Genomic DNA, 26,388 nt, shown 5'->3' on the forward strand with positions numbered 1-26,388 from the left:
GAATGCAAAGTTAAAAGTCACAGGTTGGACTTAGAGGCTGGATTGTGGCATTTGCAGCTACCGTATATGTATCACCTATACGATACACCATCATATCGCCTGGTATACCATCACGCAGGGGTGGGAAGTGGTATTTTTTCTGCAGGACACAAAGTAAGGTCTCAGGAGGTCCTGGGGGACTCCTGTTAGCTACTACCACTTTCTAAAAAGTATGGTTTGTTTGCCCCCATCTAACTAGAGAACAGTAGCAAGCAAAAGGAGGCAGCTAGACCATTGTGTCTGGTAAGTGGTCATGTCCGAGGTCAGAGCATTCACTCTTTGGAACACTTCTTAAAGTGTGGAACTCCAAAAGTTTCCCATCCATCTTCTGTATATAGGAAATTCAAGTCAATATTCTGCCCCAGGGCCATGACAAGAGACCCAAGAGAAGCTCTCAGAGCCCTGTCATTTCTCCTGCCCATTCCTGAAGGACTGGTCCCTCGCCAGCTCAATGTCTGAGGAAGCACACCTTCTTCCTGACATACAGTAACTGCAGCTTTACCCAGGTCCCCCAAAAAAGTGGCCAGCATTATCTGTGTTAGTAAGAAACCAATATTTACACCATATTCAGTCAGATGTAGTCCAGACTTTTTAACCCCTATTTTATGTAAAATACACAATGAAATCTCCCCAGGTAAATGGTTTGAAATATCCAAATAGCTGGAAACAGGAGCCTGAATGTATTTCAGGCTAACTAATGTATTAGATTTATTTACAATAAAATTAAATTCTATACAAGTTTAAAAATTACTCTCCAGATATATTTTCAGGAAACCTAAACATACCTAAAAGAAAGATTAAAAACTTTATATGTGTAGAGGAAAAAAAGGTAAAAAAAAAATATTGATGCTGTAAACACTGAAGAAATTATGGCCTTCAGGGTATGCCATGTTGTTTAAGCAAATATAATGGCATATGATAGCTAACTGCATGAAAGCTGTTTTACTCGTCATTATCTGCCAGACCAAAATGTCTTTTAAGAAAGTTAAATTCTAAAGGAATTTATCTTCTAAAGATACACCACATATTCCTGTGCTTTCCATGCACTCAGTTTTGCTGCTCTGTCCTCCTGAAGTCATGGGAAGTATAATAATCCCTCATAAAGCAGTAAGGGCAGAGGATTCTTCTGTGTATGTATGTAGCCGTTTCATTGCTTACTTGTCTCTGATGCAACAATATCAACTTTGTACAATTCTTTGTATTCTCGATCCAAAGCGGAAGCAGTGTATATATTCCCAGTGGTTGAATCAATTTTCAGCCATTTCTTCACATCACCTTCTAAGGAGTATCTTTGGAAGGAAATAGGAAAAAATCATGTATATTATATCAAATCAAGAAAAAACGTTGACAAAGCATATACTTTATTGATTATATGCAAGTAGCTAGATTGCTATTGTACTTGAAGAGAGGGTTCTTGGAAGAGTCCTAATAGTACAGCCATCCAGGAGGGACAGACAGAAGAAGGGAGGCCAAACCCATTGATTTTTTGTGGGGATTAAGTTCAGACACTAGAGAGTGAGAGCAGAACTATGGGAATGCCACGGCTCCTCCAGCTTATACATGTATATGCTACAACTCTACCTGCCTTGTAACTGCAAAACCTGTGGCATTCCTGAGCTGCTGGTCCAGAGGGATGCTCTGTCCTAACTTCATGTCTCTCTCTCCTCATCGTGTCTGTCATGCCTTGGTTTTGATGGGGGCACAAGCCAAAGTGTGTGGAGTGGGAGGAACAGTGCAGCCAGGCACCCTTTTTTGGATAAATGAGGGACCAAGCACCCTGAGATAGACTGCAGAGGTCACCTGCTGCCAGTCTGGAGCAGGCTGTGATTACCATAGGGACTTGGGAGTGTTTTAAGCATCACCACATAATTGCCATTATTGTTTAAAATATATATGGGCACTGAGCTGGCATTGTACTGCACCCCTGACACCAGAGGTTCCGGGTTTGTGGCATTGATCACCAGGTTATGCTTTTATATATATAAAAGGCAGAAAAAGCACAGGGTCTGTGGGTATTTACTTCTACAAATTTAACCATGAACATATGACCCAGTTAAAACAAAGCCATTTATTGACTATATGTGACCTTTTTCATTCTTTTGCTCTTTCAGTGCCCATTGCATTAAAACAGCATGCTGGCATGCTTGTGAATTTTTACTTTTTATAATTTTTATTATACTTCTTTTAACCTATTTTTTAACATAGATGTGGTTTATGTAAACATGAATTTCTGTCATCTGTCTCTGTCATCATCTCCCAGAGCTTCTGGACTATGTGGCTCACTGTTTAACCAGCTTGACAGAAGGCCAAACATGCTAAGTTCCCAAAAGTTAGGGGGAAGTAGAAAGCCAGATGAGAAACCTCTGGGAATAAAAATCCACAGGAGGCCTAATGGTCATATTCTGCAACTCCATTAACTACTTGGTGTTTTGCTCAATTTTAGTTAAATCTCAAGGACTGTTTGTTTTGGATTGATCTGTTCAGTATTCTAGCTGGGAATCATGCAGCAAGAACCACAAACAGTTCTGCCTGACACTACTGGAGAAGATACATTTATACCATGCTGCACAGCTTTCTGCATGGCTCTGTGCTCTGGCAGAGGCTCATGGTGACTTGACTGTATGACAAAGTGAGCCACCAAATGAGCCAGTCTGAGGTTTTTTATCCCACTCACAAGCACAGGAGTTGGCTTGCACAGCGCTTTGCATCCATGGTGGAGGTAGACCTTTAGTCTTTGATAGTCAGAAAAGTAAATGAATGAATGATCAGTCATGAACTTGAGCTTCGCTATGAGTTGTGTGTTTTGGTGGATAAAAGCCCTTTGTGGTTTCCTGACTGATGTGAAAATTGGCTACTGTCCTACTGGTTCCTGAAAGCATTTCAGTACATACTTCATTCATTTCTTAAAGGCATTTTGTAAGGTGTATTTGGAAACCTTGTTATTCTCAAACTGGCTCTGACTTTTTCCTGGAGACACACATTGGCCTTGCTCACTTTTAGTTTCCTTGTTCAAGGGCCCCACTGGTGATGCTTGTCACAACACAGACAGAAAGTTGGTTAGAAAAGCACTGCCCAGTAGTCTGCTGCAGGTAGGTCACCAGCCACCACCCAACCACACCTGAATTTCTACCAGCAGTTGAGAATAGACAAGCTTTTATATATAAAAAAAAAAAAAAAAAAACTTTTCCTCTATGCCAAATATTGTATGCTTTTCCTTGTACCTCTATTAGGAAAAAATTCTAAATCTTACATACAATAAATAAATCTTGGTCACTCTTTTTTTACCTTACAGTATCCCCCTCAGGATCATAGGCCTCCACTTTCACGACCAGAGTGTTTACAGGAATGTCTTCAGATACGTTTGCTGTGTAAACTGGCTGTTGAAAGATAGGTGGCTCATCCATGTTGGTTACAAAAACTTTGAAGAGGGTGCGGGAGCTGGCATTGTACTGCACCCCTGACACCAGAGGTTCGGGGTTTGTGGCGTTGATCACCAGGTTATGCACTTTGTCTGTTTCAAAATCAAGAGCCTGGGTAAATCAGAAAAAGAAAAAAAAAAAAAGTGCTTTAAGCCATAGTACTGCTGTCTGGTTCAGCAAGCACCAGGCAGATGTGAGGGTGTTCTCATTTCTCATCTGTAGCCCTCCTGACTGTGCCTGACCCACGATGGGGCAGCAACATGCAGGCAGAGACCCATTGCCCCTGTCAGATGGCAGAGGAGAGCATCCCTGCCTTTCTGGCCATGAGAAATGGCAAAATCCTCTTCTTCCCAGGGAAGATATAGAGGAAATAGGGGAGAGCTGTCAAGAGTAAAATGACACTGAGAACAGTCAATGTAAGTGAAACCATATGCCCATTTGGAGGCTTCCTCAGCAACTGCATGTCCTAATAATGTTGCCACCTGCCTAAGTTTAATAACTATATCCTGTTTACAGCAATAGTATTTATAGTTCTTGTACTAGAAGGCCTTGGATGACCTCTGGCTGACAGAATTGCTTGCAAGGGTTGTTACACCACGGAGTTTCTCACAATTGCATTTTCAGGAAAAAATGATGCTGAGGTTGAGCCCAAAGATAATCCACCGATCACTACCCATGGCCAGTGGCACATGAACTTGATGCAAACTACGCGTAACTCTTTGGAAAATGAGTGATCATTTTTCCAGACCCGTTGTTCACATGCCTCCAAGAAGGCTGATTTCAAAGGGAGAACCCTTTTGATACTGAAACACATGGATGCAATAGAAAATGTACCTTGTGTTTCTGATTCCAACACTCAGAACATGGGATTTATCACCCACCTCAGCACACACTGACCTTGGTTTTGTCACAGTCAGTGTTGGCCTCAGCAGGAACAAACTGCCTCGCTGTACTGGCACTGAGACAAGTGAGTTTCACTTCCACTTGGTGGCAAAAGCCACCAGTGGCCCAGATCACCAGCAGGAAGGAAAATCTGCATCACTCAATTAATGTTGTTTTTTCCCCACGATGCATAAAGAGCTCCTTCATCGGCCAGAGCCCAGAGCAGGGGCCAGCAGCAGAGGGTAGGTGGAGGACAACAAAGGCAGGAGGAGAGGTGTGCCTGAGCACTGCGCCAGTGAAGTACTGAATATGACAAATGTACATGTAGAAAGAGAGAGAAGAGAAGAAACCCATCTATTCACCTTGTTAATCTTGACAAACCCTCGGTTTGTTTCAGGATCTGTCTCTATGATGAACTTGTGGTTTGGATCTCCTTCCTCCACTTGGTAAACGATGTAGGAGCTCCCTGTGTCAGGCTCGTCTGTATCAGTAGCTTGAATTTCTAATATCACTGTTCCTACTGGGATACTTTCTGCAACAGTCACATTGTGATACTGAGGAGAGAGAGATCATTGAAACATAACACACCTAGCACCATCTGCAGATAAAAAGCTGAGTGCTACAAGCTCAGCAGTAGAAACGAGCTACTTCACTGCACGGGGGGACCCAGAGCTGCAAGAGGGGCACTAGAGCAAAACTATACCCCCTTTATTAGCTGTACATTTAGCAAAGGTGACAGAATCTCATTTTTGAGACCAGGTCCTGAACTGAGACCTTCTGATGAGAAAATCAACAGCCCCGAAACCAATACAGCTTCCCCAAGAGGCCACCTGCACCTGGTGGGCTGGACAGCTTTTCTGAGCTCAGTGGGAGCTTAGGCACCTAAATGTAGGCATGACGGCCACTGCAGTGAGATTTGGGCCAACAGAATAATTTATTTCTATACACATAGGGTTTTTTTTGCACAGAAAATTATCTTGCGTTTCATAATTAACTATGAATTAGGCCCACTGTTTATTGTCTAGACAGACCTCATAAGCAGGCTTTCCAGCAATACCTTGCCTTTAGTTTCACTGGTGGTTTGCTCTGTTACCTGTTCTGTAAACAGTTAGTTTTCCATTGACTTCTGTAGACAATGAGTGCATGCTCAAACATTTGTCAAAAGTTTGTTAGGAACATCAAAGACGGTGTCAAAAATACTCACATCTGATTTTTCAAAGATGGGAATCTGGTCGTTGATGTCGATGACATGTACTTGTACTTCACAGATTGTCTGGAAATCTGCATGGTAAAAGAACAAGCAATGTCACAGCAGCCCTTCTGCCAAAAATAACTTTGCTTCAGAAGGGTTCACTATGTGCAAAAGCGAACACTGTCAAATTGCTTGAGTCAAGCAGAGCCCTGCTACTGTAAGAATGACTCAATTTCCAGTATCTTGTAATCAGTGAAAGCCTCACTCGCTATATTACTTTCTCAGTTTTCTGAACATTGGCCCATCCTCTTTTGTTTCATTTCCCTTATTTTTTTTAACCACATCCTGGCTATGAACTGTGTTATCTTTCTCAACATCAGTTTTACATATAAAAACTAACACTCAGGATGTTATTCTACCATGTCCTCTTGGTGGGCCATCAGACAGCACCTTCACTTTCATTATAGCCAAACTTAAACCTCAGATCTGCATAAATCTATGCACTCCCTGAGCAGGGGCACTATAGCAAGGGATTTGTGATTTTGAAACCATACTCTCTCTGTCTGTGTGATATTCCAGTGTAGCTGGATTTTAGTGTTTTCCATGTGTGCTCCATAAGCAGAAAGTTAAAAACGTTTGGATGGAATTCAAACAAGCATCCCAAACAATTCACTGGCTTCTCCCCCAGCGAGGTTTTCGTATCTAAGTGATACTATTTCATTAAGGGATACGTCACACTGCTTTATGTACTAGCAAGCTTCTCCAAGCACAAATTTTGCCTGACTGTGAGGACTCCAGCACAAAGCTTTAAGCTTTAACACAGGCTTTAATTTCCTTTCCACTCAGTGAACCACAAAGGACTCCTGGGAACTTGCCTAATGGACAAGACTGTTTTCTGAAGATAAAGTTCAGCTCTTAATCTTTTAAAATACACCATCTAGACTCTCTGGGCAGCTGCGTTTAATAACTTCAGTTTTTTCAGTGAGTCTCTTTGAGAGAATTTAGGGGGGAAAATGCAATATCTAAACAATCAATCATATGATCTCTTTATTTTTTTCCCCTGTGAAAGGAAATATCTTACCAGAGAGATTTGCTTGTTAACGAACAATCCCAGTTGAACCATGCACTGCCCTAGAGCTGGTTTCCTTCCATACTTGCATTATGAATCACAATTAACATCTCTGCACCTCAAAAACAAGGAAGGGCAATGCCAGGACAAGCCAGATCCCTGTGCTGCTTCCAGTGAATTCACAGAATCACAGAATTGTAGGGGTTGGAAGGGACCTCAAGAGATCATTGGGTCCAACCTCCTTGCCAAAGCAGGTTCCCTAGAGCAGGTTGCTGAGGTAGGCGTCCAGACAGGCCTTGAATATCTCCAGTTATTAGAATTCCCTAGGACTCCTCTTGTCCCTTGGACACTGAGCGTCAGAGATGTCAACATGAACAAAACTACTTCAACATAAAACTTAGGCATTACATACCTGCATCTGTCACCATCACCTTCAAGGAATAGTTGGCTGCAATTTGCTTATTTAACGAAGAACTCCTTAACTGCAAAGTCCCGGTGTCTTGCTGAACAATGAACATATTACTTGCAGGAACAGCAGGAACCTGACTCTCGATATTGAACTTCAGGCGAGAATTGAGGGTGTCCTTCTCATCCATGTCTGTAGCATGCAGGGTGCCAATAGTACTGCCTGTGACAGAAAATCGGAAATCAGAATCAGTCGGATAATGCAGGGTTCCCATTTACTTCTCCACAGAGGTGCACAGTGATGACAGTAACACCGATGCAAGTAGGGTGGTGATAAGAACACAGCTGTGTGGAAAACACTGTGCTGGACACAATCATTTGACTTCTTAGAGGGTTTTCCTTTAACATCCCAAACAGCTGGTTTGGGATTGGGGCAGTCCAAGAGGGCTGTGCCATTGAAGAAGGCACTTTCATCTTTGAAACCAAATAACCAATGTGAAAACTTAGGGATAGGTTTCAGTAACTGCCCACTGAAGTCAAAGGTGCTACACTGGAGGAGCACAGGCATGGGTGGAAAAGGGCTCAAGCCACTTTTAGAATGGTATTTCTTGAAATTATAGCAATTGAAATGATAATAAAAGTTTTTGTTTGTTTGTTGTTTTGTTTACATTGTAAGCATTAATCCAATTATGGGAAAATGCAAATTTATGTTTTAAATTGAACGCCATTTTTTAAATACTGGTTTGGGGTCTGTCCTCCTCAGTTTACTGATATCATTTCCACATGGATTCTCAAAACAAAAACAACAGGGCTGTTGGCACAGAAGAATGTTCCTCCAGGATAGCTGTATTTTACTCTTTGGGATGAGAAATTCTAGCTGTTTGCACCCAGCTGGAAACAGTAAGAGGGGTAGAATGATGTGTATAAATGAGTAGAAGCTGTTTTCTTACCTCCACCTTCATTTTCTTGAACTTCAAATACAGTGAGGGCATTCTCGCACACGGGGGGATTGTCATTAATGTCTTTCACAATAACTTGAATTTTCAGAGGCTTGTCCACCAGTTCTCCCACTGAATCTTTTGTGACCGCAAAGAACGAATACTGCAAAGAGGGTAGCAAGATTAGATGTGTTGGATGTCCACAGTGACATTTTTGCATTTAAATGGATAACCATGGGTGCCTTCCATGCAAATGAAATATTCTCATTTGTCTGCTTGCTATTTTCCCTCTGTTTATGTCAGAGTTCTTCCATGATGCCTTTGTGTCCGAGGTCTGAGTTCTCAAAAGAAGTGAGTCAATGAACAATTCTCTGAACAATTCTCTGTCCTGTGAACTTACTCTCTCAAAAAAAAAATCATGAAAAGCAGGAACATTTAATTTTTGTCACTTTACAAACAAATCTGTCACATACAAAGATGCGATTCCTCCAGCATAGCTGATCCTTGGCCTTTCTGTCTCCAGATTTCTTCCAAGAAAAAAGCAACAGAGGGTTTTCTGCATAGAAACCCCCAAGATGGAGAGCTTCAGGGTAACTTAAAAATTCCAGCTGCAACTTGAACTCCTCCTCTGCTGCGGTCCCTGGGATCTGGACTAGATTTAAAATTTGCGAAGTTCCTGCCCTCTACTTATGCACCTACAACCCCGGCATGGTGTGTTCTGTGTTGCACATTATACATAACATTACAGGTGGTGATCACTACACCAGACCCATGGAGAAATATTTTAGGGTAGCAAACTAAAAACCGTTTACCGTGTAGTAGATGAATATACTTTCAAATCTGTTAAGAAACAAAACTTTTCTTTTTTTTTCCCTCTCCATCCTCCATAGCTTTCTTGTGTTTACTCCCCCAGCAGTAATCAGCCGGCCGCTCCCTCCCATCGGTTAGGTTGTGCATGTTTACTTACAGAATCCTTTTTTTCCCTATCCAATGGCTCAGTCACATAAATAACCCCATTCCGATCAATGGAAAATGGGAATCTGGCCAGCGCTTCTTTTTCAAAAAGCTCATAAATTACATCTGCTTCATTGGAGTGCACCTAAAAAACACAAAAATAAGTCAGGATAGGAAGTCACAAGTGTGGACTGAGATTTAACAGGGATCATTTCTGGGCCACAAACAGAAAAGACTGCATTCCCGTTAGCTTCATAAACCAGAAAATTAACAGTTTGGCAGGCTTTTGGGATAAACCTCAGAAAACCAGACCAATAGTCCATCCCTGCTCTCTGAACTGTTGTGGTGAAGCCATTTTATCTCAGTTTCTCCAGCTGTCAAGGATGGGCTATTATGCCTATCTTTCTGTGGAAGGGTTTTGTGAAGGTAAATGGTGGTAAAGGAGAAGGAATTACTATTTGAATGTCCTGACACTAATATATTCCATCTCCTTACACTGCCTATCCCTCTCTTTTCTTTTTTTCTTTATCTAATTCTGTGATGTGGAACAGCAAAACAAACATCCAGAACCTATGTGCACATATGTGTGTGCAAGCTCCTTATATGCCTCAAAGTCTGTGACAGGGAAACTTTAGTGGGATATTTGAGATATAAAATTAAATGTAGTAAAGGATGCCAAATTAACGAAGAAATCCTGCCATGCTCAGGGGATCACAGCACTGGGGGGTGCCAGTGCCAAGGTGGTTTTCAAAGTCAAACATTTCTGAAAGGCTGTTGGCCTGTTGGTTAATATTTAGTGGTACACACATCACTCCCACTCTGCAGTTACAGACAAAATGTTTCATGTTTGCCCAGTGAAATATCAGAGGAAGAGAAATACCATGGGAATGCAGGAAGCTGCAGGAGGCTATTCAAATCTTTCCTAGGTACTTTGGACATGGCAGGTTCACTGTGCCACACAAAACTGGCCACAGAAGATGTCTCTGAGTAAGGGAAACTACTCACAACAAGGTTGCAGTGGAGCTGGACCCCTGACAAGATCTTCTGTAGACAGAAGAAGCTAACCTCAAAATGACCTTTTCCAAAATTTCCTCTGTCCATGGAATATTATTGTACACAGGTGATGCCACCAGCCTCTCCAAGCTGAAAGGCAAAGTCTAGTCACTCAGATGCTTGTATTGACCCTATCTCAATCCCTGTCAAACCATTAATTTCATCCTAAAAATATGTTAATGAGACCTGTCCTAAAGATCGTTTACCATATGGAAAATAATGGGGAGGTGCCAAAGTCCTTCTGGAGAATCCACTGTTGAGTGCCATCAGATGAGAGAAAATAACCCTGTGGCACTGAGGAGCATTGCAGGGACTGTGGCCAAGGGCCCTACCTGGCTGATGTTCACAGGGTGGGTTTCGGTCGAGTTTTCCTGAATGTAGATGGTGGGGGGAGCCTTCCACAGGCTCTCCTTCACATCGATGATCACATCGGCGCTGCTGGTGAAAGCATTTTCTGTCATCCCTGCCATATCCTTCACGGCAACAACAAGTGTGAAGGTGTCCTGCTTCTGGGGATCTAAGTAAAAGGAGCCTAGAGACAGAACAAAGAGCTGTGAGAAAATGAAGCAGAGGCTGGGGAGATGTTTCACCTGCCCATTGCCTCCTACATGCATCTTGCTTCTACATCTGCTCCAGGATCACTGCTTAGATAGACCTCTGTGCCAAATCTCAACAACCTCCTTCCTCTGGCTTCTCTGAACAATGCAGCACAACATAGTAGGCCTGGCAGAAGAGATTTTTTTATTTTTTTTTTAATTATTTAAGTTTATGTGGGATTATGTAGCTGGCTGACCTTTCTCTACATGTTTTATGTTAATGCTTCTGCTTTTCTAGATTTCAGGGAAGAGAACTAACCCCAGGATCTAACTCAGTGTAGTCCAGAGGGTCAGAGGATTTATCTGTCTACTCAACATATTTTCAGATCCTGGTCTCCATTCCTTCTAACGGCTCTTGAATTTGGTGGGAAACATAAAGAAAAATCACCAAAACCAAGTTCTCCATGGAGTATGTCTCACTGAGTTCATTTAGAATATAACATCAGAGTTATTGTTTCGTTTCTATGTATACCCCAAAACTCATGCTCGTTTTTTGACAGATGAGTAATTTGACATACCTGTCCTACTTGGTGAGATTGCTCCAGTTGTACTATCAATCTGGAAAAGCATTTCTGAATAAGGGTTGGGAAAATGGTGGAGAATGCTGTATGTCAGCTGTGCGTGGGGGGTTGTAGGATCATCCAGGTCAGTGGCGTGGACATACATGAAGGGCTTGCCTGTTTGGATTAGAGAAGAAACAGTTTTAAGAGATGACTGAAACCTCAACACATAGCCCATTTGAGCAGAGAAATGTTTAATGGGATCACAATAGGGGTGAAGACCAGTAGATGCAGAAGTGGCAGAGCTCACTCAGAGAGCACCTATCTACTAGCCAGAGTGCCTGCACCTGGTATTTCTTATTACTTTAAAGATACTTACACAACGCGGTTCAACACAGAGCACATTAAGAAAAATGCACAGTTGTGGCACACTTGTGAATAAATGAACAGTCACACAATTAAAAGAATAAATAGAGATGCATGGTAAAATAACCACATTTTTGCCTTTTGAGCACCCACGCAACATTCGAAATCTTTTCAACTTGGATGCATTTGAAGTACACGCTAAAATATTGCAGAATGATTTTCTGGCTTCGTGGAGCCTTATATGCACATTCTTTAATGAAAGTTTCTTCTTGATTCCATGGTCACAGTGATAACATCTGGCTGAGTCCTTCATTTCACTTCCAAGATGTAGGTCTCAAACTGCTTTTTGTTACTTCCTTATGTCTGGAATGGATTACTGCAATCCATAACCCAGGCCTCTCTGGTAAATACTAATGTTCACCCCAGGTTCTGAGAACCATCGGTCATAAACACATACCCCATTTATGCACTGGCTTTTTATTTCACCGATGTGCAAGGACTTACATGTTCTTGACATTGTCTGTCTGCATAATCTTTGGCAACCTTTACATTTTAGACATTTGTGGTCACCTGTTTGCACTTTCATTTCTGTTGTACATGTTTGTACCTTTATTTAGAACAATCTTGTGGGAGGGAAAACTGTTGTGTGTTTTTTTTTTTTCAGCTTGTTGAAGTATAACATCCAATTTATCGTACTTATTAACTAATCTATCTAACTTCCTATTAATTAAAGTATTTAGTTATTGCAATGATTACCTGCACGGGAGTTTTGCCTCACCACTCCAGTGTATGTTGTCTGGTCAAATTTTGGTGGGTTGTCATTGATATCCTCAACATATATTGTCACAGCATATGGACCTTTCACTACGTCTCCATTTTCATCCAGACATTCCACCTTGATTTGAAAAAAAGAAGGAACAACGAATAATTATTTTCACATAGATAAATTTGAGATGTAAAGACCTAAATAAAAATGACAATCAAATGATTGTCAAATGTGAAGTGATTTCTACTGTCAGGCAGATCTGGTGAGAGCCATCACTGGGTGGCTCCATCTACAAGAACAAATTTAACACAGTAGCTCACTGACAATGATTCACCATAGTATGTAACACCAACAAAACAGAATAACTTATTCCTGCATTTATCAACATTTTTCAGAGGGCAATTTCTAACTTCCAGCCTCATCAAACTACCTGTACTCTTGCATAGCTTAGACCTCAAGATCTCCTTGAAATAGAAATAGATACTTTCTAAAGAAAAAGGAGAAAACCCAACATGATCTAGTGGACTCAACTGTAATGTTGTTAACATCAACCAGAAGAGCAGGCTGATCCAAAGTTTGTCAATAAAACTTAATCCTTAGTTCTGATGACATTTTTGTTCTGAATAATGAGACTTCTCATTTTTCAGTCATTTGACTTTAAAGCATCAAGTATATACTATGTCTGTTGGACTTTATTTTGTTTGCACACAACAGATCAAATCATGATAATTTATGCCTAACCAAGGATCATTTTTCAGTTCTGTCACTGTTTCTTCTTGTCTGTAAAGGACTCACAAGTTTAGAGTTAACTTCTGGGGCTAGGAAATTGTCCTCTCTAATACTTCACCAATCCAAGTGTGCCTTAGAGCTGAGAATGTGAAACTACTAAACCTGAAGTGCTAGACATCTTGTTCTTTAGAAAGATAACTAAGGCTAACTAAAACATCACCGCGTCCTTTGTCTGTTCAGACATTGATCCTCTCATGACCATTTCCTTCTTAGTTGCTAGTGCCTCAGAAAAAAGGCAATGCCATTCTTGACATAGAAGAAGAGCACAAGGCTGTACTGAGGCAAAAAGACTGCATACCTGCTGTCCCACTCCCAGCAGCATTCATGCTAAGATCTTCATGGAAAGAAGATAACAGGACAAACACATAGTCCCTGATATCTCCAAACAGCTTTCTGCTTCTATCTAATAGAGGTGAGGTCTATGCTTCTGTGTCTAAATATCATCTGGTTGCATCATTTTCACTAAATAGATTATAACCTCTCTAAATAGATAGCAATAGTTTATTTTCACAATCTAGCCATGGAATTTACCCTGCCATTCTTCATGAATAACTAGCAAGATGAATATGAAAAACCTTTCCTTTTTATTTTTCGTTGAGTTTTTACCTGCAGCCTGTGCACCGCTTTAGTCTCCCAGTCCAGAGACCCATTGAGATACAGCATTCCTGTCTTTGGCACAACGTCAATTATTCCATCTTTTTCACCAGTTGCTCTGAAAATCACAGGTGTCTCAGATATGAACTAGTATAGGGAAAAATCAGAGGGAAAAATCATTATTTTTTTTTCAGCATTATTACCATCATTTAAAGAATTTTTTGCTTTTGTGTCTTTTAAAGCCTGTTGCCAACAGTGCATTTGGCTGGAGGAATGATATTGCAAGAGCCTGCTGAAACAATTCTGCTGTCTTCTGATCTGCAACAGAGAACTTTTCACATTATTTCCTGATTGCTGCAGGAAATCCCAACTGTGGTTTCTTTCCAAAGAAAACGTCTGCTTAGGACAGGACTTTGTCTGAGCATGGGAATGGAAAATAAATGACACATCCTCCATTTGCCTAGGAGCTGGATCTGTCCATCTGTGGTTAAGGTTTTGGGAAGAAAACCTCAGAGACTAAGGAAAATGATGACACAAGTTGCATGGAAACCCATTCTCAAGGAATGCTGATTTTATTAATCTCTGTTTTACAATACGCCCCTAAACTGTGTTTGAGAGAAGGGCTTGTCTCCTGTTTTTCACATGTAGAGACTTCAATTTGAAAGGAATGGGTACCAAGAGATGCTGATTACCTGGTAAATGGGTCGTACTCCTGCACCTTCTGGAATAGTGAAATTCATGTCTTTTAGAGGACCAGCCAAATTCAGGTCCCCGAGATTCTGGCACATAGCCTGTGAGAGAGAAAGAGAAAGAATGGTAGAGGAGAGCAGCTGAGGAATGTTTGTTGTAATCACACACACACAGCAACCCTCCATCACTGAGCCTCTTGCAAGTTATTTTGCTCCAGTACAAGGGAAGAGACACCAGCACTGAACATCTCATGGTTCTTTAGCATGCATCCATTTTAAAGGCAGTGTTATTTTTAGGTTAATTTAAAAACAAACATTTGTGTCCTGCCCTTTTCTAACCACTACATAACAAAATGAGATTTGATCTACCTTCAAGAGCAGACAGACACACCAAAGAGCTGAAGGTAGACTAAGAGCAAGAGAAAATTCACAGAAGCATTTCTGGACCACTCCCACGTCCCATCCAGGAGCTGTGCAATCCTGTGGCCATCAGTGTGTTGGGACACCCAGCACCCCACCTGGAGAAGGGGAAGACTTGCAGATGCACCCCTTGTAATTTCTACTACTGTCCTACTGGCAGTGCCTTCACGGGCTGTTTTTTTCTGGTAAATTTGTGATGAGATTTATAGCCAACTCCTCCCAAGTGCCCAAAGACCTCCAGACAGACTCTTAAAAGCCCTGGTGTTTCAGGGCAGTCCTTGCTTCCAAAAGAAAAAAAGCAAAGCAAAAGTAAGTTTCTTAGAGCAGCTCTTGCATACAAGACAATTCAGCCTACAGTTCAAATAATCTTCCTGCTTCTGAAATGGCAAAACCAAAATCCCTTAAACATCTACAGTTCTCTCCTGGTCTCTGAGGTCTTGGCAGTGCTGAGGAGCCACCTGCCAGAATTAGGGCTCTGTCCTTAGGCAGTGCAGATAAAACTCCCTGCTGAGAGTCTTACAGAGTTTACCTCCCTTTCTTCCAGAGGAAAAAAAGAGTTTATTCTGCTGTATGGACCCTGAGAGCCATTGTCACACTGTCCACTACGCTATGGAGTCAGGCTCTGGAAGTGCCCCTTCTCTGCTGCATGACTTTTCCCCTGGATTTGGTCCTGCTGCTGCTGGGACAGTTATCTGGCCTCTCGCAGAAAAGCACGGCTTACATATCACCAAGGGAAAACTTAATTCCAGCTATGACAAAAACATAGCTAAGTTCAGCACAATTTACCCTAAAGCACTGCTCTCCGTGTGTGTGTGTGTCACAAGTTGCGTTTGAATAATGCCAGATTTTGCTTATTAATAGCCAGAGATTTTGTCCTCTTCGCCTGCAAGCGTTTGTGACTCTTTTTGCAAACGGGAAAACTAGAACATTGTGAGAACTGGGGAAAGAGCTGCGAGGGGAGGGGGAAGGATGCTAGTAATGCTAATGACAGTAGAAGCATACCCCAAAAAGCCCTGTAATGGCTAAGGATACCAGAAAATAGTACTTTATGGCTACCCTTTGCTTTTTCACTAAATGTTGACAGTTTGTCTCTGCCAGGGTCAAGATACGAGGTTAGCAGGACCTTGGATCTGACCTGGTGGGTACAGCCTGGCTCCTGGAGGAGGACAAATCTCCTGGAGTTTTTTCCCAGGGCCATTTTGTGGGGAGGTTTTCTTCTTGGTCATGTTTGACAGGGGAAGTTGCCCCGCCATGGAGGAACAAAGGCTGACACCATAAAACCAGGTTCAAAGTGCAGGCACTGAAGCAAGTAAAAGATATCTCTTCCTGTCAATTAAAATTACTTTATGTGGACCATAAATATTTCCAAACGTATGTCTACAGCATGAATCACTCCTCAGGGGCCTGAAGGGGAATGAAGGTTTACTCCTTGGCCTGTATCTGGCTGACAGCTCAGTTGAAGACAGCTGTAATGGCTGTGGTGTGGCTTCATGGGGACTGGCACTGCCAGGCACAGAGGTGCTCGCTGCTGCACATCAGCCCCAGTCCCAGGGCATCCGTATTTTAAGGCATTCTTTTCACAGAATTGAATTTGACTCATTTTTTATCATTGTTGTTGAATTCAATTATAAAGCTGGAGCTGTCTCTGAAGCCTTTACAAACATCTGTAAATCTACAGAATTTAATAGACGAGGCCCATGAATAGCGTAATTAATACATTTCAGTTTGAGAAAATCCTCTGAGAAGGGATCCACATACATGGAATAATGAGGTTAAATAATTAATAGGCATGGTTTAAACCATATGCCATTATATGTTCTAGAATGTATTTAATATGGCAGCAGGCATATGGATCATAAAGCAGAACAAGGCACTAGGATGATGCAGATGTCCTCATTTTTTTGGTGATTTGTTGCAGTATTTTAAAATTTTAACTAGCATGAAACATATCTATTGAAAAAAATAGTATCTAAGGAGGGACTACAAGAGTCAAAATACATAAATTGGTTTCTTCTAACTTTTTTTTTTTTTTTTTTTTCCCTAATGATTGACACGGCTGCCTAACTTTTGGCCATGGGACCACACTCACAGCTGGGATGTCCTCTCGCACCCAGGGTTACAGCTGCTTTGCCGGGCACCTTCAAGGTTGGAGCTCAGAGGCTCCTGGGCAACCTTTGCTGTTTGCTCCCAGATAAATGAAGGAAAAACTGCAACTCACCCACTGAATGACAAGCAGAAACTGAAGTCCACACAGCTTAAACATACTGGAATATGCTTTGCTTTAGCACCTGCAAAGAAGATGTGAAAGTCAAGTTAACCCTTATAGAGTTGGCCAACTCTGTGCCTAGAGGTTACAGCTAAATTTTCCCAAAATTGGAGAACCAGCTGCCGTTTGCTAGGGCAGCAAGAGTGGGCACAGAGCTGGCGTCCCGGGTGGCCATAACCCATCAGGCCTGTTCCCTAGGCTGCCGGAGGTCCCGTGAGAGCCTCAGCTGCTGTCAAAAAGAAGTTAAAGCCAGCATGAAACTTCAAGTCATGCGGCCTCGCAGCTTAGCTGACCAGTGTCACACAAGCCCTGCTTTCATTTCTGCTTTACTGAAAGCAATGACACTTTCACAGGGAAGATTATAACCACAGGAAGCTGAAGGTCTTGTGGAAGCCATCCCGAGGCCCCCGTCTTCTGATTATGAAAAATATCCCTTCAGTGAGGCCTGCAGAGGCAGAGGGAGTAGGCCTCTGCACCCCTTACAACAACCCAGCTACTGTAAATGAAATTTCCAAGTCCAAGGGGCACTGCCTACCTCAAAGCAACCTGATTTTCAAAAAATAAAATAAAAAAAAAAAAGAAAGAAAGAAAAGGCTGAGCACACAGTGCAGTGACTGCAAACAAAATGGGTTCCTCAGAAGTTAAGTCTTGCTTTCTCATTACTTCTAGATTTTAACAAAAAGGTTGGGGTGAGTTCTGGAGAGACGTGAGGTTGGTGTAAAATGCTGTCGTCTTCCATGGTGCTCCGTGCTAGCTGGCTCACACCTACAGGTATCCTTCAGCCACCACAGCCCATGGAGGCACTCACAGATATAAAAAACAAAACAAAAAAAAAAAAAAACAAAAACCAAAAAACAAACAAAAAAAAAAAAAACAAACAAAAAAAAAACAACAACAGTGTGGAGGCACAGCTCCCTCCAGATGCCCTCCTGCTTGGGATTTCCATCATATCTTTATTTAATTTTTTTAACTTTTCTCTCCTCAATGGCTGACAAAAATAGGACCTGCAAATATAGAAAATGTCCACATTGCTGTTTTCTTTAGCACTCATTTTAGTATGTGACATGGGACTTTGTCTTGCAAATCCCATTCTGAGCAGGGCTTCGTCAAGGGCAATTAAGCCCTTTGAAATTACTGTTTTGTTTTGTTTTGTTTTGTTTTGTTTTGTTTTGTTTTGTTTTGTTTTCCCATGGACTACAGCTACCTGAGTGGGTACCGGAAGAAAATAAAATGGCACTCCTTTGAAACCAGTGGTGATGAGGAAGATAATTATATTTGTCTGGACAGTAGGGCTGAAGGGGAAATCCTTGCATTTGCCTGGATGTGCTGCTGTTGATCAGGTCCCTCACCACCCTGCCTGCAGCCAGAGGAACTGGGATCAGGCAGAAACAGGACAGAGGTAGAGGAGACATTTTGAACCGCCTGAGATGATACTTTGAACCGCTGCTGATATTGCAGTTAGTGTATGGAGATTTGTTCTGTTCCTGTCTGTCTCACAACCTCTCCTCTCCTCCTGGCACCTTCTGAATACATTGGCCAGTTTCAACTGCATTTGATAGCAGGCAGAAACCTTGAAAAACTAATTCTTTGTTGATCTGGGGTGGCAGGTGGAACAGAAGACCAAAGCCATGCCCTCCCTGGGTAATGCTACAGTATGCACCCAGAGGTTAGCTGTGTGGTTTCATCTGACCCTCTGGGAGATATGTGTCCATATGTGCCCCTTGGCCATCTGGCAGTGGGGGGACACTTGGGAATTGAGGGTACTGCGGGAAGGAGGGCAAGAGGCCAGCAAAAAGAATATGAGGAGGTCTGGGGATACCATAGTTTGGATTTAGAGAGAAGAGAGACAGCAAGACCTACTATCGTTAGGAGAAAATTTATGGATGGGACACATCCAGCCTTAGTGTAGGGGACAGAAATTGTTGGAAAATGCACTCCTTCGTGTTGCTGTCCATCTATGCTGTGTCTTGGCCAAGAGTCTCTGCCCAAAGCTGACTACAAAGTGCAGCAGTGAAAATACAGACATTTCCTGGGATGTGGGTAAAGTGCCTTTACAGTTCCACTTTGAATATAAATATCATGCCCTAATGTTTTGCCCTTTACATTACATGTATGGCCATGATGAGTGGCTTGATCAGCTCTTGAACTGAACCCTGAATGTCTGGGGTGTTTTCAGTGCCCACTGTTGTATGGCTGGAAGCTTCCACAGAGTCATGGCACTGCCAAGGACCAGAGCCCTGAACTGCATACTCCTCTGTCACTCAGAATAGAGTTTCAGTATATATAAACTCATACAAAAGTTTTCAACAATAGACAGTTTCAGGATTAGAATAGGATCAACTTAACTAAAAGCAGCCTGAGATCTGGGTGAGGACGGGACCCGTATTTCCCCCTTCATCTCTCTGTTTCATTTCACTGCTATATCCCTAATAGAATCAGAATCCCTTCTGATTCTGCTGCCTGAACAGAAATCTCTAGTATAGCCAGCATACACATATCCCAGCGACTTTCAGTAATAAACTTTCAGAGAACAAAGAATATTCCCAGAGGTTAAAGATCAGGAACAATCAAAACTATTTGGTTCCATGGGAAAAAAGAAGAAAAAAAAGATTAAAAAAAAAAAAAAAGTTGATTTTCTTTAAATGATTGATTTCAGATGTTAAAATTCAGTAAAGCGAAAACAGAGGAAATTGATCCAAATGAAATACAAAGCCTTACAAAGACTAAGCCTTAGCACAGCAGTCATCCATTTTACAAGGACAGCTGAGTTTCTAACATTGCCAGCAAAAACCTTCAGTAAGCCCCTTGCTTCAGCTTTTACAATTTTGCAGTGAAATGACAGCTAGATCATCCCTTACCTGTAACACGAAAAGCTTGTTTTGGACTAAAAAATACTTCTTTCTTTCATCTGTGGGGTTCACCTTTGTGCAGGTTGGCAGTGTCTGTCTGTGCTTCTCCACACAGTTTATAGTTTCTGAGACTCGCCCTAGAGGTTCAGTGGCTCAAACATTAACAGCATGGAGAATTATTGATTCTTAATGACTAGGTGTGGTATGAAATGGCTGCCACGGAAGGAAGCAGTATAGCTCCGAGATAATTTACAGCCTTCAGTATTTTTTATGTCCTTTGGGGTTTTCTCTCTGAATCCAGTTTTTCAGTGAGGTTGCAAGGAACTAACACGCAGGGTGCGGGTTGGAGCTACGGGGTGAAAGTTGTCCTTTTGGACAGGAGGTGGCAAGGAGACGGCATGGGCCTCGGGTGGAGATGTCTGCTGCTTGCTAGTCACAGGAATAGTTCACATGTGGAAGACAAGTTTTTGGAGATAAAGGTGACTTGTCTTCACAGCAGACCTGTGCGTGGGGAGGACTCGGCCTGTTTGTAAGAACAATTCCTCAGTCGTGGTCTCAGAGAGCTCAAATTCTGCCTAAGCTCTGCAGCAAATTTACTTCGGGTAACTTTGGGGAAATCACTCTATTTGCCCATTTCCAGATGCTCTTCTTATTATGGATGTAATAATACCTTTCCCTCGTGTGTTATCTTTCATGTCTGTTTAGGTTTTCAGGCCGTCAGGGCAACTAATGCCTGCTACTCTGTGCATTACAGTACCTATAATAAGGGGAACTGAAATCAATTGGATTGTAAAGGGCTATGGTAAAAATAAAATAAAATAAAATAAAATAAAATAAAATAAAATAAAATAAAATAAAATAAAATAAAATAAAATAAAATAAAATAAAATAAAATAAAATAAAATAAAATAAAATAAAATAAAAAATACTGAAATCATATTTGGAAATAAATAGTTTTTTAAAAATAGTAATCCTTACGATGTTTTGCTTTCTGCTAACTCACTTTGTAATATCATGTTTATTTCAGATGTTTTGAACAGACTTATTCTCTCATCAAATGTTAATTTTTATCCAGGTTCTGACTTCTGGCTGCAATTTCCTAAGTATGTTAAATTACTCTTGAACATTGTTTAATTATCTGTGCAGTGCATTAAGAGTTTTCTGGATTATGCATCCAAAGAAAGAAGGGGTTAGAGTCAATTACAGCTGGAAGGTGTAAATTCTGGGAAGGGTGAACTTTCTGTTTCTACTCCAGATCACACTTTTCTCTTGAAAACAGCATTTGTTTCTGTAGGAAAAAAACATCTAGACAGTGCTTTCAGCATGCTTTCAAACGCAACTGTTCTCCATTTGCTCATGTACTCAGAGTGATTCAGACATTCTCAAAAGCTGCCTGCAAGCAGTGAGTTATCTTTGGAGCACAGCTCGAAAACAACAGTTTCCCTTAAAGCATTAGAACTCATTGTTAATGATTTCAAAGCAAATATAATAAGTGGGAGGGAATTGGACATTCTTGAAAATATGTTGACTTTAAGTGACTTACATGCAGATCAATTGTATATTATTTGAACACGAATGACCAATCATTTCAAAATTAAGCCTAAACTAAAAAAAAATAATAATCATATAAACAAGTTCTGAACATCATCTTTAGCCTTCTTTTTCATTAAAAAATGCTGAATAAGTCAAGTCACATATATTAAGTCAGTCACATAAACAAGTTTAACGTTTGTCTTTAAAGTGTTAGAGTCTACTTGGATGTGCTGTTATTGAGAAGTGCAGTGAGGTACTTTAAATACAGATTTAAGATACCTAATACGCTTAATTGAATGCACACATTTTTTAAAGCTCCTGGAAGAGGTGAGCCTGCTCTCCCTGAGCATCTTTCTCCGGGTGAAATAATTTCCCAGCAGCAGAGCAACTGCTTACAGGTTGTAGCCACGCAGAAAAGAAAAATCTCCTATGTCAAAAGCATTACAAAGTCCAGAAGCACTTAAGGCTTTACAGCAGTCATAACATGGTGCCACAGATAAAATCACAAGAAGAAACTGAGCACTGAGATTGGTTCCTTGAGCCAGTTGCTTCTCTGAGTAAATCTGATGAAAAGAAGGCAAGTGTCCAGGTGTTTATTGTGTGAATCATTGTTCAACGAGTCAGTTTTTCCAGAAACAACTCTTCCCATTTCATTAGTCACATCCTTTTTACTCTTCTCATTTATCAGTGTTGACATCCCTCCCTCTTTCCTTTTTCTTTTTGCCTTGTCTTTTTACTTTTTGTTTTGATTCACCTCATGTCTCTCCATGTACTTCAATTTCCAAAACTAACGAGAACTCTCTGACCTCAGCTGCTTTCCCTTCCTGCTTGTTTAGAAAATGTGTGGGTTTTTTTATTAATCTTCTGGGGCATGATAATTTCACAACATCATCAATATGTGTCAAAATGCACTAGTGTAGGAAAAAGAAGTGTAGAAAAATAATGCTTGAAAGGATCTCAAGTTTCTAGTCATCTGGTTCCTTCACTTCTCCAGAAGCAGAATCAGCTACACCCAGAACCTCCCTGATTGTAAAAATGCAAATAATGGCCACGCCTGGTCTATAGGTAATCCACTGTGGCACTTCCAGATACCTGCTCATGCATATCATTGTCATATGCTCAGTCACTCTCCACCCTTCCTGATGAGCTGTGCCCCAGATTCTCCAGGCAATACTTCCTGATGCTGCTGAGGACAGGCTCCTACAAACAATATTCCCTGAGCAATGCAACTCTCACCAAAGCACTTATGCTTTGCTTATAACACTTTTAATAGTATCTTCGCTGCACTGGTAGTTGCACCTCAGTAATTCCAATTTTGCCTGCATTTGCTTGTGCTATCATTTTTAGTAGTGTAACCTTCTTATGACTCTCTTTATGCTTCTTTATGTGATCTTGAGGTCACTGAAGGTCTCTTTTTTAACCAAGTATTCCCTTCCTAATACTATTTCTTCTTTGGAACATATTATGCCCTTTATTTCATTTATACAGAGACATAGTCATTCCTACTAATGCTCTCATTGTCTTGTTTCCTATGAAATCCTTCTTATCAATAGTCTTATTTTATAAAATCTTCTTTTTTCAAGTTAATTGTCATTTTTTCCTATTCCCTCTCTCCATTTACAAGGATTGTGGAATCTCATTGTGTTATAATTACCAGACACATCACCCCTATCTTCTGTACTCCGGACTTCAAAATAAATATATTCATCCCCATCAACATTTCACTTCTTTTCCTAACAATTCTTTCTGAAGCACTTTACCCTTCTATACAAACAGTCCAGTCTCATATTACTCAGCCAAGTCTCCATGCTTCTCATAATCCTCAGAGTTCCGGGGCTGCGCATTACTTAAATTTAAGATGCTCTTCAGGCCTTCCTTTTATATCTCTCACTCTGTTTGCATAGCCTTGCCCTTTCTACTGTTTAGATTTCTGTCCACATTGTGATAATTTATGTTTATAAAATGGTACAAGATATCATGTTGTGGAAAGGGAACTTGAACAAAAAACACTAACTGGGAAGATCAGAAGGACACAGTATTGTAAGCAATGAGCTAAGTCATCCACAGATTCACACAGCATCACAGAATAATTTGGGTTGGAAAGGACCCTAAAGACCACCTAATTCCACCCCTCTGCCATGGGCAGGGACACCTCCCACCAGCCCAGGTTGCCCAAAGCCCCATCCAGCCTGGCCTTGAGCACCTCCAGGGATGGGGCATCCACAGCTTCTCTGGGCAACCTGGGCCAGTGCCACACCACCTTCTGAATGGGGCTTCTTTCTAATGTCTAATCCCTAACAAGAGGCAACATGGTAAAGGAAATAAGGGGGGCTAACTATGTAGGCACATGTTGGGATGGGAACAAAGGACAGAACTGAACTATTCAGCAAGTTTTCGGTGTAATTCTTGTACTGTGAGGTTTCACCATCACCTCCCTTTCATCCTAGTTTAAACTCTTCTTGCTAGCTTAGCCAACAAAAACACAAAAATATGTATTTATTGAGACTTTCAACTACAGTTTGATTAATTTGATCTAATGTACTAGTAAAAGGGTCAGTATACACTGTGAAAAATGTCACATGACATTCACAGTTACAAAGTACTTGATAACTGAGGAAGACACTGCTGACTTAAGTGATAAAGTATGTCTTTCAGAAAACTGCAAATTACTGAATAAACAATATAAAAAAAGAAACCTGCAGTGTTCTCATCAGTTGAGGATGCTTTCCATAAACTTTTTCAATTTAGAATTTCAGAGATTATGTAGTAACCACTTTTCACTGAAATGAATGAAAAGAACCAAAATGACAGGCCTTGTAGATATATCCTTCTGACTAGCCCTTGAATGCATGTGCCTTGGATGATGAAAACCTCACCTGAATCATCCCTACTCCCTGAACTCAGCAGCCAGTTCTGAACTGCTCCCCTGAGCTCTTGGCCAGAACCATAGTTCAGAACCATGCCTGTTTGGGGCAGCTGGTAACAGACCACCTGGAGCTCAGGTGAGATGTCTGAAAGGGTCATTTCCCCACCCCTCCAAGCCCTCCCATCTCAGAAACAGAGATATCTTCTGCTTTCTTTCTTCTTTGGAGCTGTCTTTGTGAATTGCCTATCTGCTGGGAAATGTAGCCTTTGTCCTTCCTTCATCAGGGAGCTGGCAGCCTCTTTCTACCACACTGAAGGGCCTGTTCTGTCCTCGCTGATGCTGCTGTATGTCTCCAGCACCTTCATTTGGCTGTCCTTGGAGGACTCCATCACTGTTACTTTGATGAAATTCTCCTGGCCACCATTGCATCTCAGCCTAACCGTGTCCTCCTGCAGCCCTTCACCCACGCAGTGTCTTGTTCCCAGCTCACACTGATACTGATGATACACTGCAATTGAGTAAATCCCAGCCATGACACAGGTGGAGATATCTGAGGCTGATTTCATTTGTAAGTACATGTGGCCGCCAATAAAGTAGGTGCAAGCTGAATCAGCAGCATGCCAGTCTCTGATGAGGCAGCACATCCCCACCTTTGTTCCTGGAGTGTCTCCTTGAAGGTATCAGTCAGCCCAAGCTCTGCAGCTGTTGTGCTCCCAGCTACATCCCCACCTCACCAGACACAGATGTCTGACCTCTCCCTCAGCACACAGAGCGAGCACATGAGCTTGACTTCTTCATCGCTAACAGGAGACCCATTGTGAAATTCTGTTTGTTGCTGTCAGGCCCTGGCCCCTGTTAGTTGCTGAGCTAATGCTGTTAAACTCCTGGGCTATTAAACTTGCCCAGGTCAAGATGATAGATTTTAGTTTCCCTTTTTCTTCATGCAAGCAATGACATAATGGAACCAAATAGCTCTTCTGGAATAAACAATGCATATTCTAGAGATTACTTGTGTTTACACTACTTATTGTAAGACCTCCAAAGGAGTTTAAAACTTGCACTCTATATTGAAGCACAGGGAAATCCATGTTTTTTCAGAATGATGGTGTCCTCTTTCAAGGGGACTTGGAGTGTCATACGCATTAGAAGTTATGACCTGCATTTTTCATAATTAGATTTTTTTGCTATAAATGTTGAAGAAAGAATTAAAAAAAAATCTTTTGGTCAGTACTCAATACATACAAAGACACATCCACAATTTGCAAGGCTCAAAATAATACAGAGCATAACATTGTGTCAAAACAAAATAGGAAACCAGAGACCTTTCTCAGCTATACTCTGTTTAGAAAACAGCAAGACAATATTATGACAAGAAACAACCAGTGAGCTCGCAGGCTGACACAAATTTTTGCTTATTCACACACATATGTGAATGCAGGTGGCCTTAGGACCCATGAAGCAGATGGTCCAAGAGCATTCAGTCACCTGGATGAATGTGCCCACCTGTAGGACATTGAAATGAGCACAGTAAAACAATCTAGTCTCTAGGGCTGTGTTTATCACTGTGATCACGTACACTGCTGTCTGGATGCTAGAGATAGCAACCACTTCATAAAACCCAGAAATAAATCTGTGAGCAGAACCCAGATGTCAAGACTCCCTTCTGCAAACTGAAGCAGGACCTAGGTGCTCTTCAGCTCTAGGTGCTCTTCTGAGGAGGTCCTCAGAAATGTTATGTCTGGTTCTCGACCTCTTGAAAAAAACACTATGACCATATCCTGTGCTGACTGATGTAAAAAGCTAAACCAAACCAAAAAACACTCTACTACACACAGACGCGTCTGCAGTGGCCAGACAGCCACAGGTTCCACAGCTCAGCTGGAAGCCTGAAAACCTGTCCTTCGAATGAAAACATCTTTCAAGCACCAGCACAAGCAGCTGGGCCCTGGTTCTGCAGCTGGTAGCTGATGTTGTTTTTCTCTCTCTCTCCCCTACCTGCACACCCTTGAATACAAAATGAGTTTCTGCCTCTCAGACTTGACAGATTCTCACCTTGCCCAGGCTGTATAGGCAGAAAGGGGATCAGTCCAACACCCTCACCTCAAGTTTGATGGGTCATCTAACGGGTGAGTTTTATTGTTCGCATTCTAATACAAAAGTAAAGAACAGTAAGAAACTGACTGTTTGACCGGTGAAGACAAAA

At 41.5% G+C, this 26,388-nt stretch overlaps 1 protein-coding gene across 2 annotated transcripts in view; it reads right to left on the bottom strand.

Annotated features, from left to right (window-relative positions):
- Positions 1 to 26,388, bottom strand: part of CDH17 (cadherin 17) — a 37,610-nt gene that overhangs the window by 5,925 nt on the left and 5,297 nt on the right. The window contains exons 1-14 of one of the 2 annotated variants that reach the window (XM_082753445.1): positions 19,796 to 20,033; positions 16,890 to 16,959; positions 14,255 to 14,353; positions 13,575 to 13,709; positions 12,170 to 12,308; positions 11,066 to 11,224; positions 10,284 to 10,483; positions 8,912 to 9,043; positions 7,957 to 8,107; positions 7,014 to 7,229; positions 5,545 to 5,621; positions 4,703 to 4,894; positions 3,325 to 3,569; positions 1,198 to 1,328 (exon numbers count right to left, since the gene is read on the bottom strand). In XM_082753445.1, coding sequence (XP_082609571.1) covers positions 1,198 to 1,328; positions 3,325 to 3,569; positions 4,703 to 4,894; positions 5,545 to 5,621; positions 7,014 to 7,229; positions 7,957 to 8,107; positions 8,912 to 9,043; positions 10,284 to 10,483; positions 11,066 to 11,224; positions 12,170 to 12,308; positions 13,575 to 13,709; positions 14,255 to 14,353; positions 16,890 to 16,934 — 1,921 coding nt within the window. In that variant the 5' untranslated portion in view covers positions 16,935 to 16,959; positions 19,796 to 20,033. Of the gene's footprint in view, positions 1 to 1,197; positions 1,329 to 3,324; positions 3,570 to 4,702; positions 4,895 to 5,544; positions 5,622 to 7,013; positions 7,230 to 7,956; positions 8,108 to 8,911; positions 9,044 to 10,283; positions 10,484 to 11,065; positions 11,225 to 12,169; positions 12,309 to 13,574; positions 13,710 to 14,254; positions 14,354 to 16,889; positions 16,960 to 19,795; positions 20,034 to 26,388 lie in introns of those variants that run through there. The other variant, XM_082753446.1, reaches the window with a different exon arrangement.

The sequence above is a fragment of the Aythya marila genome, assembly GCF_965140915.1.
Source record: "Aythya marila genome assembly, chromosome: 2".
Lineage (NCBI taxonomy): Eukaryota > Metazoa > Chordata > Aves > Anseriformes > Anatidae > Aythya > Aythya marila.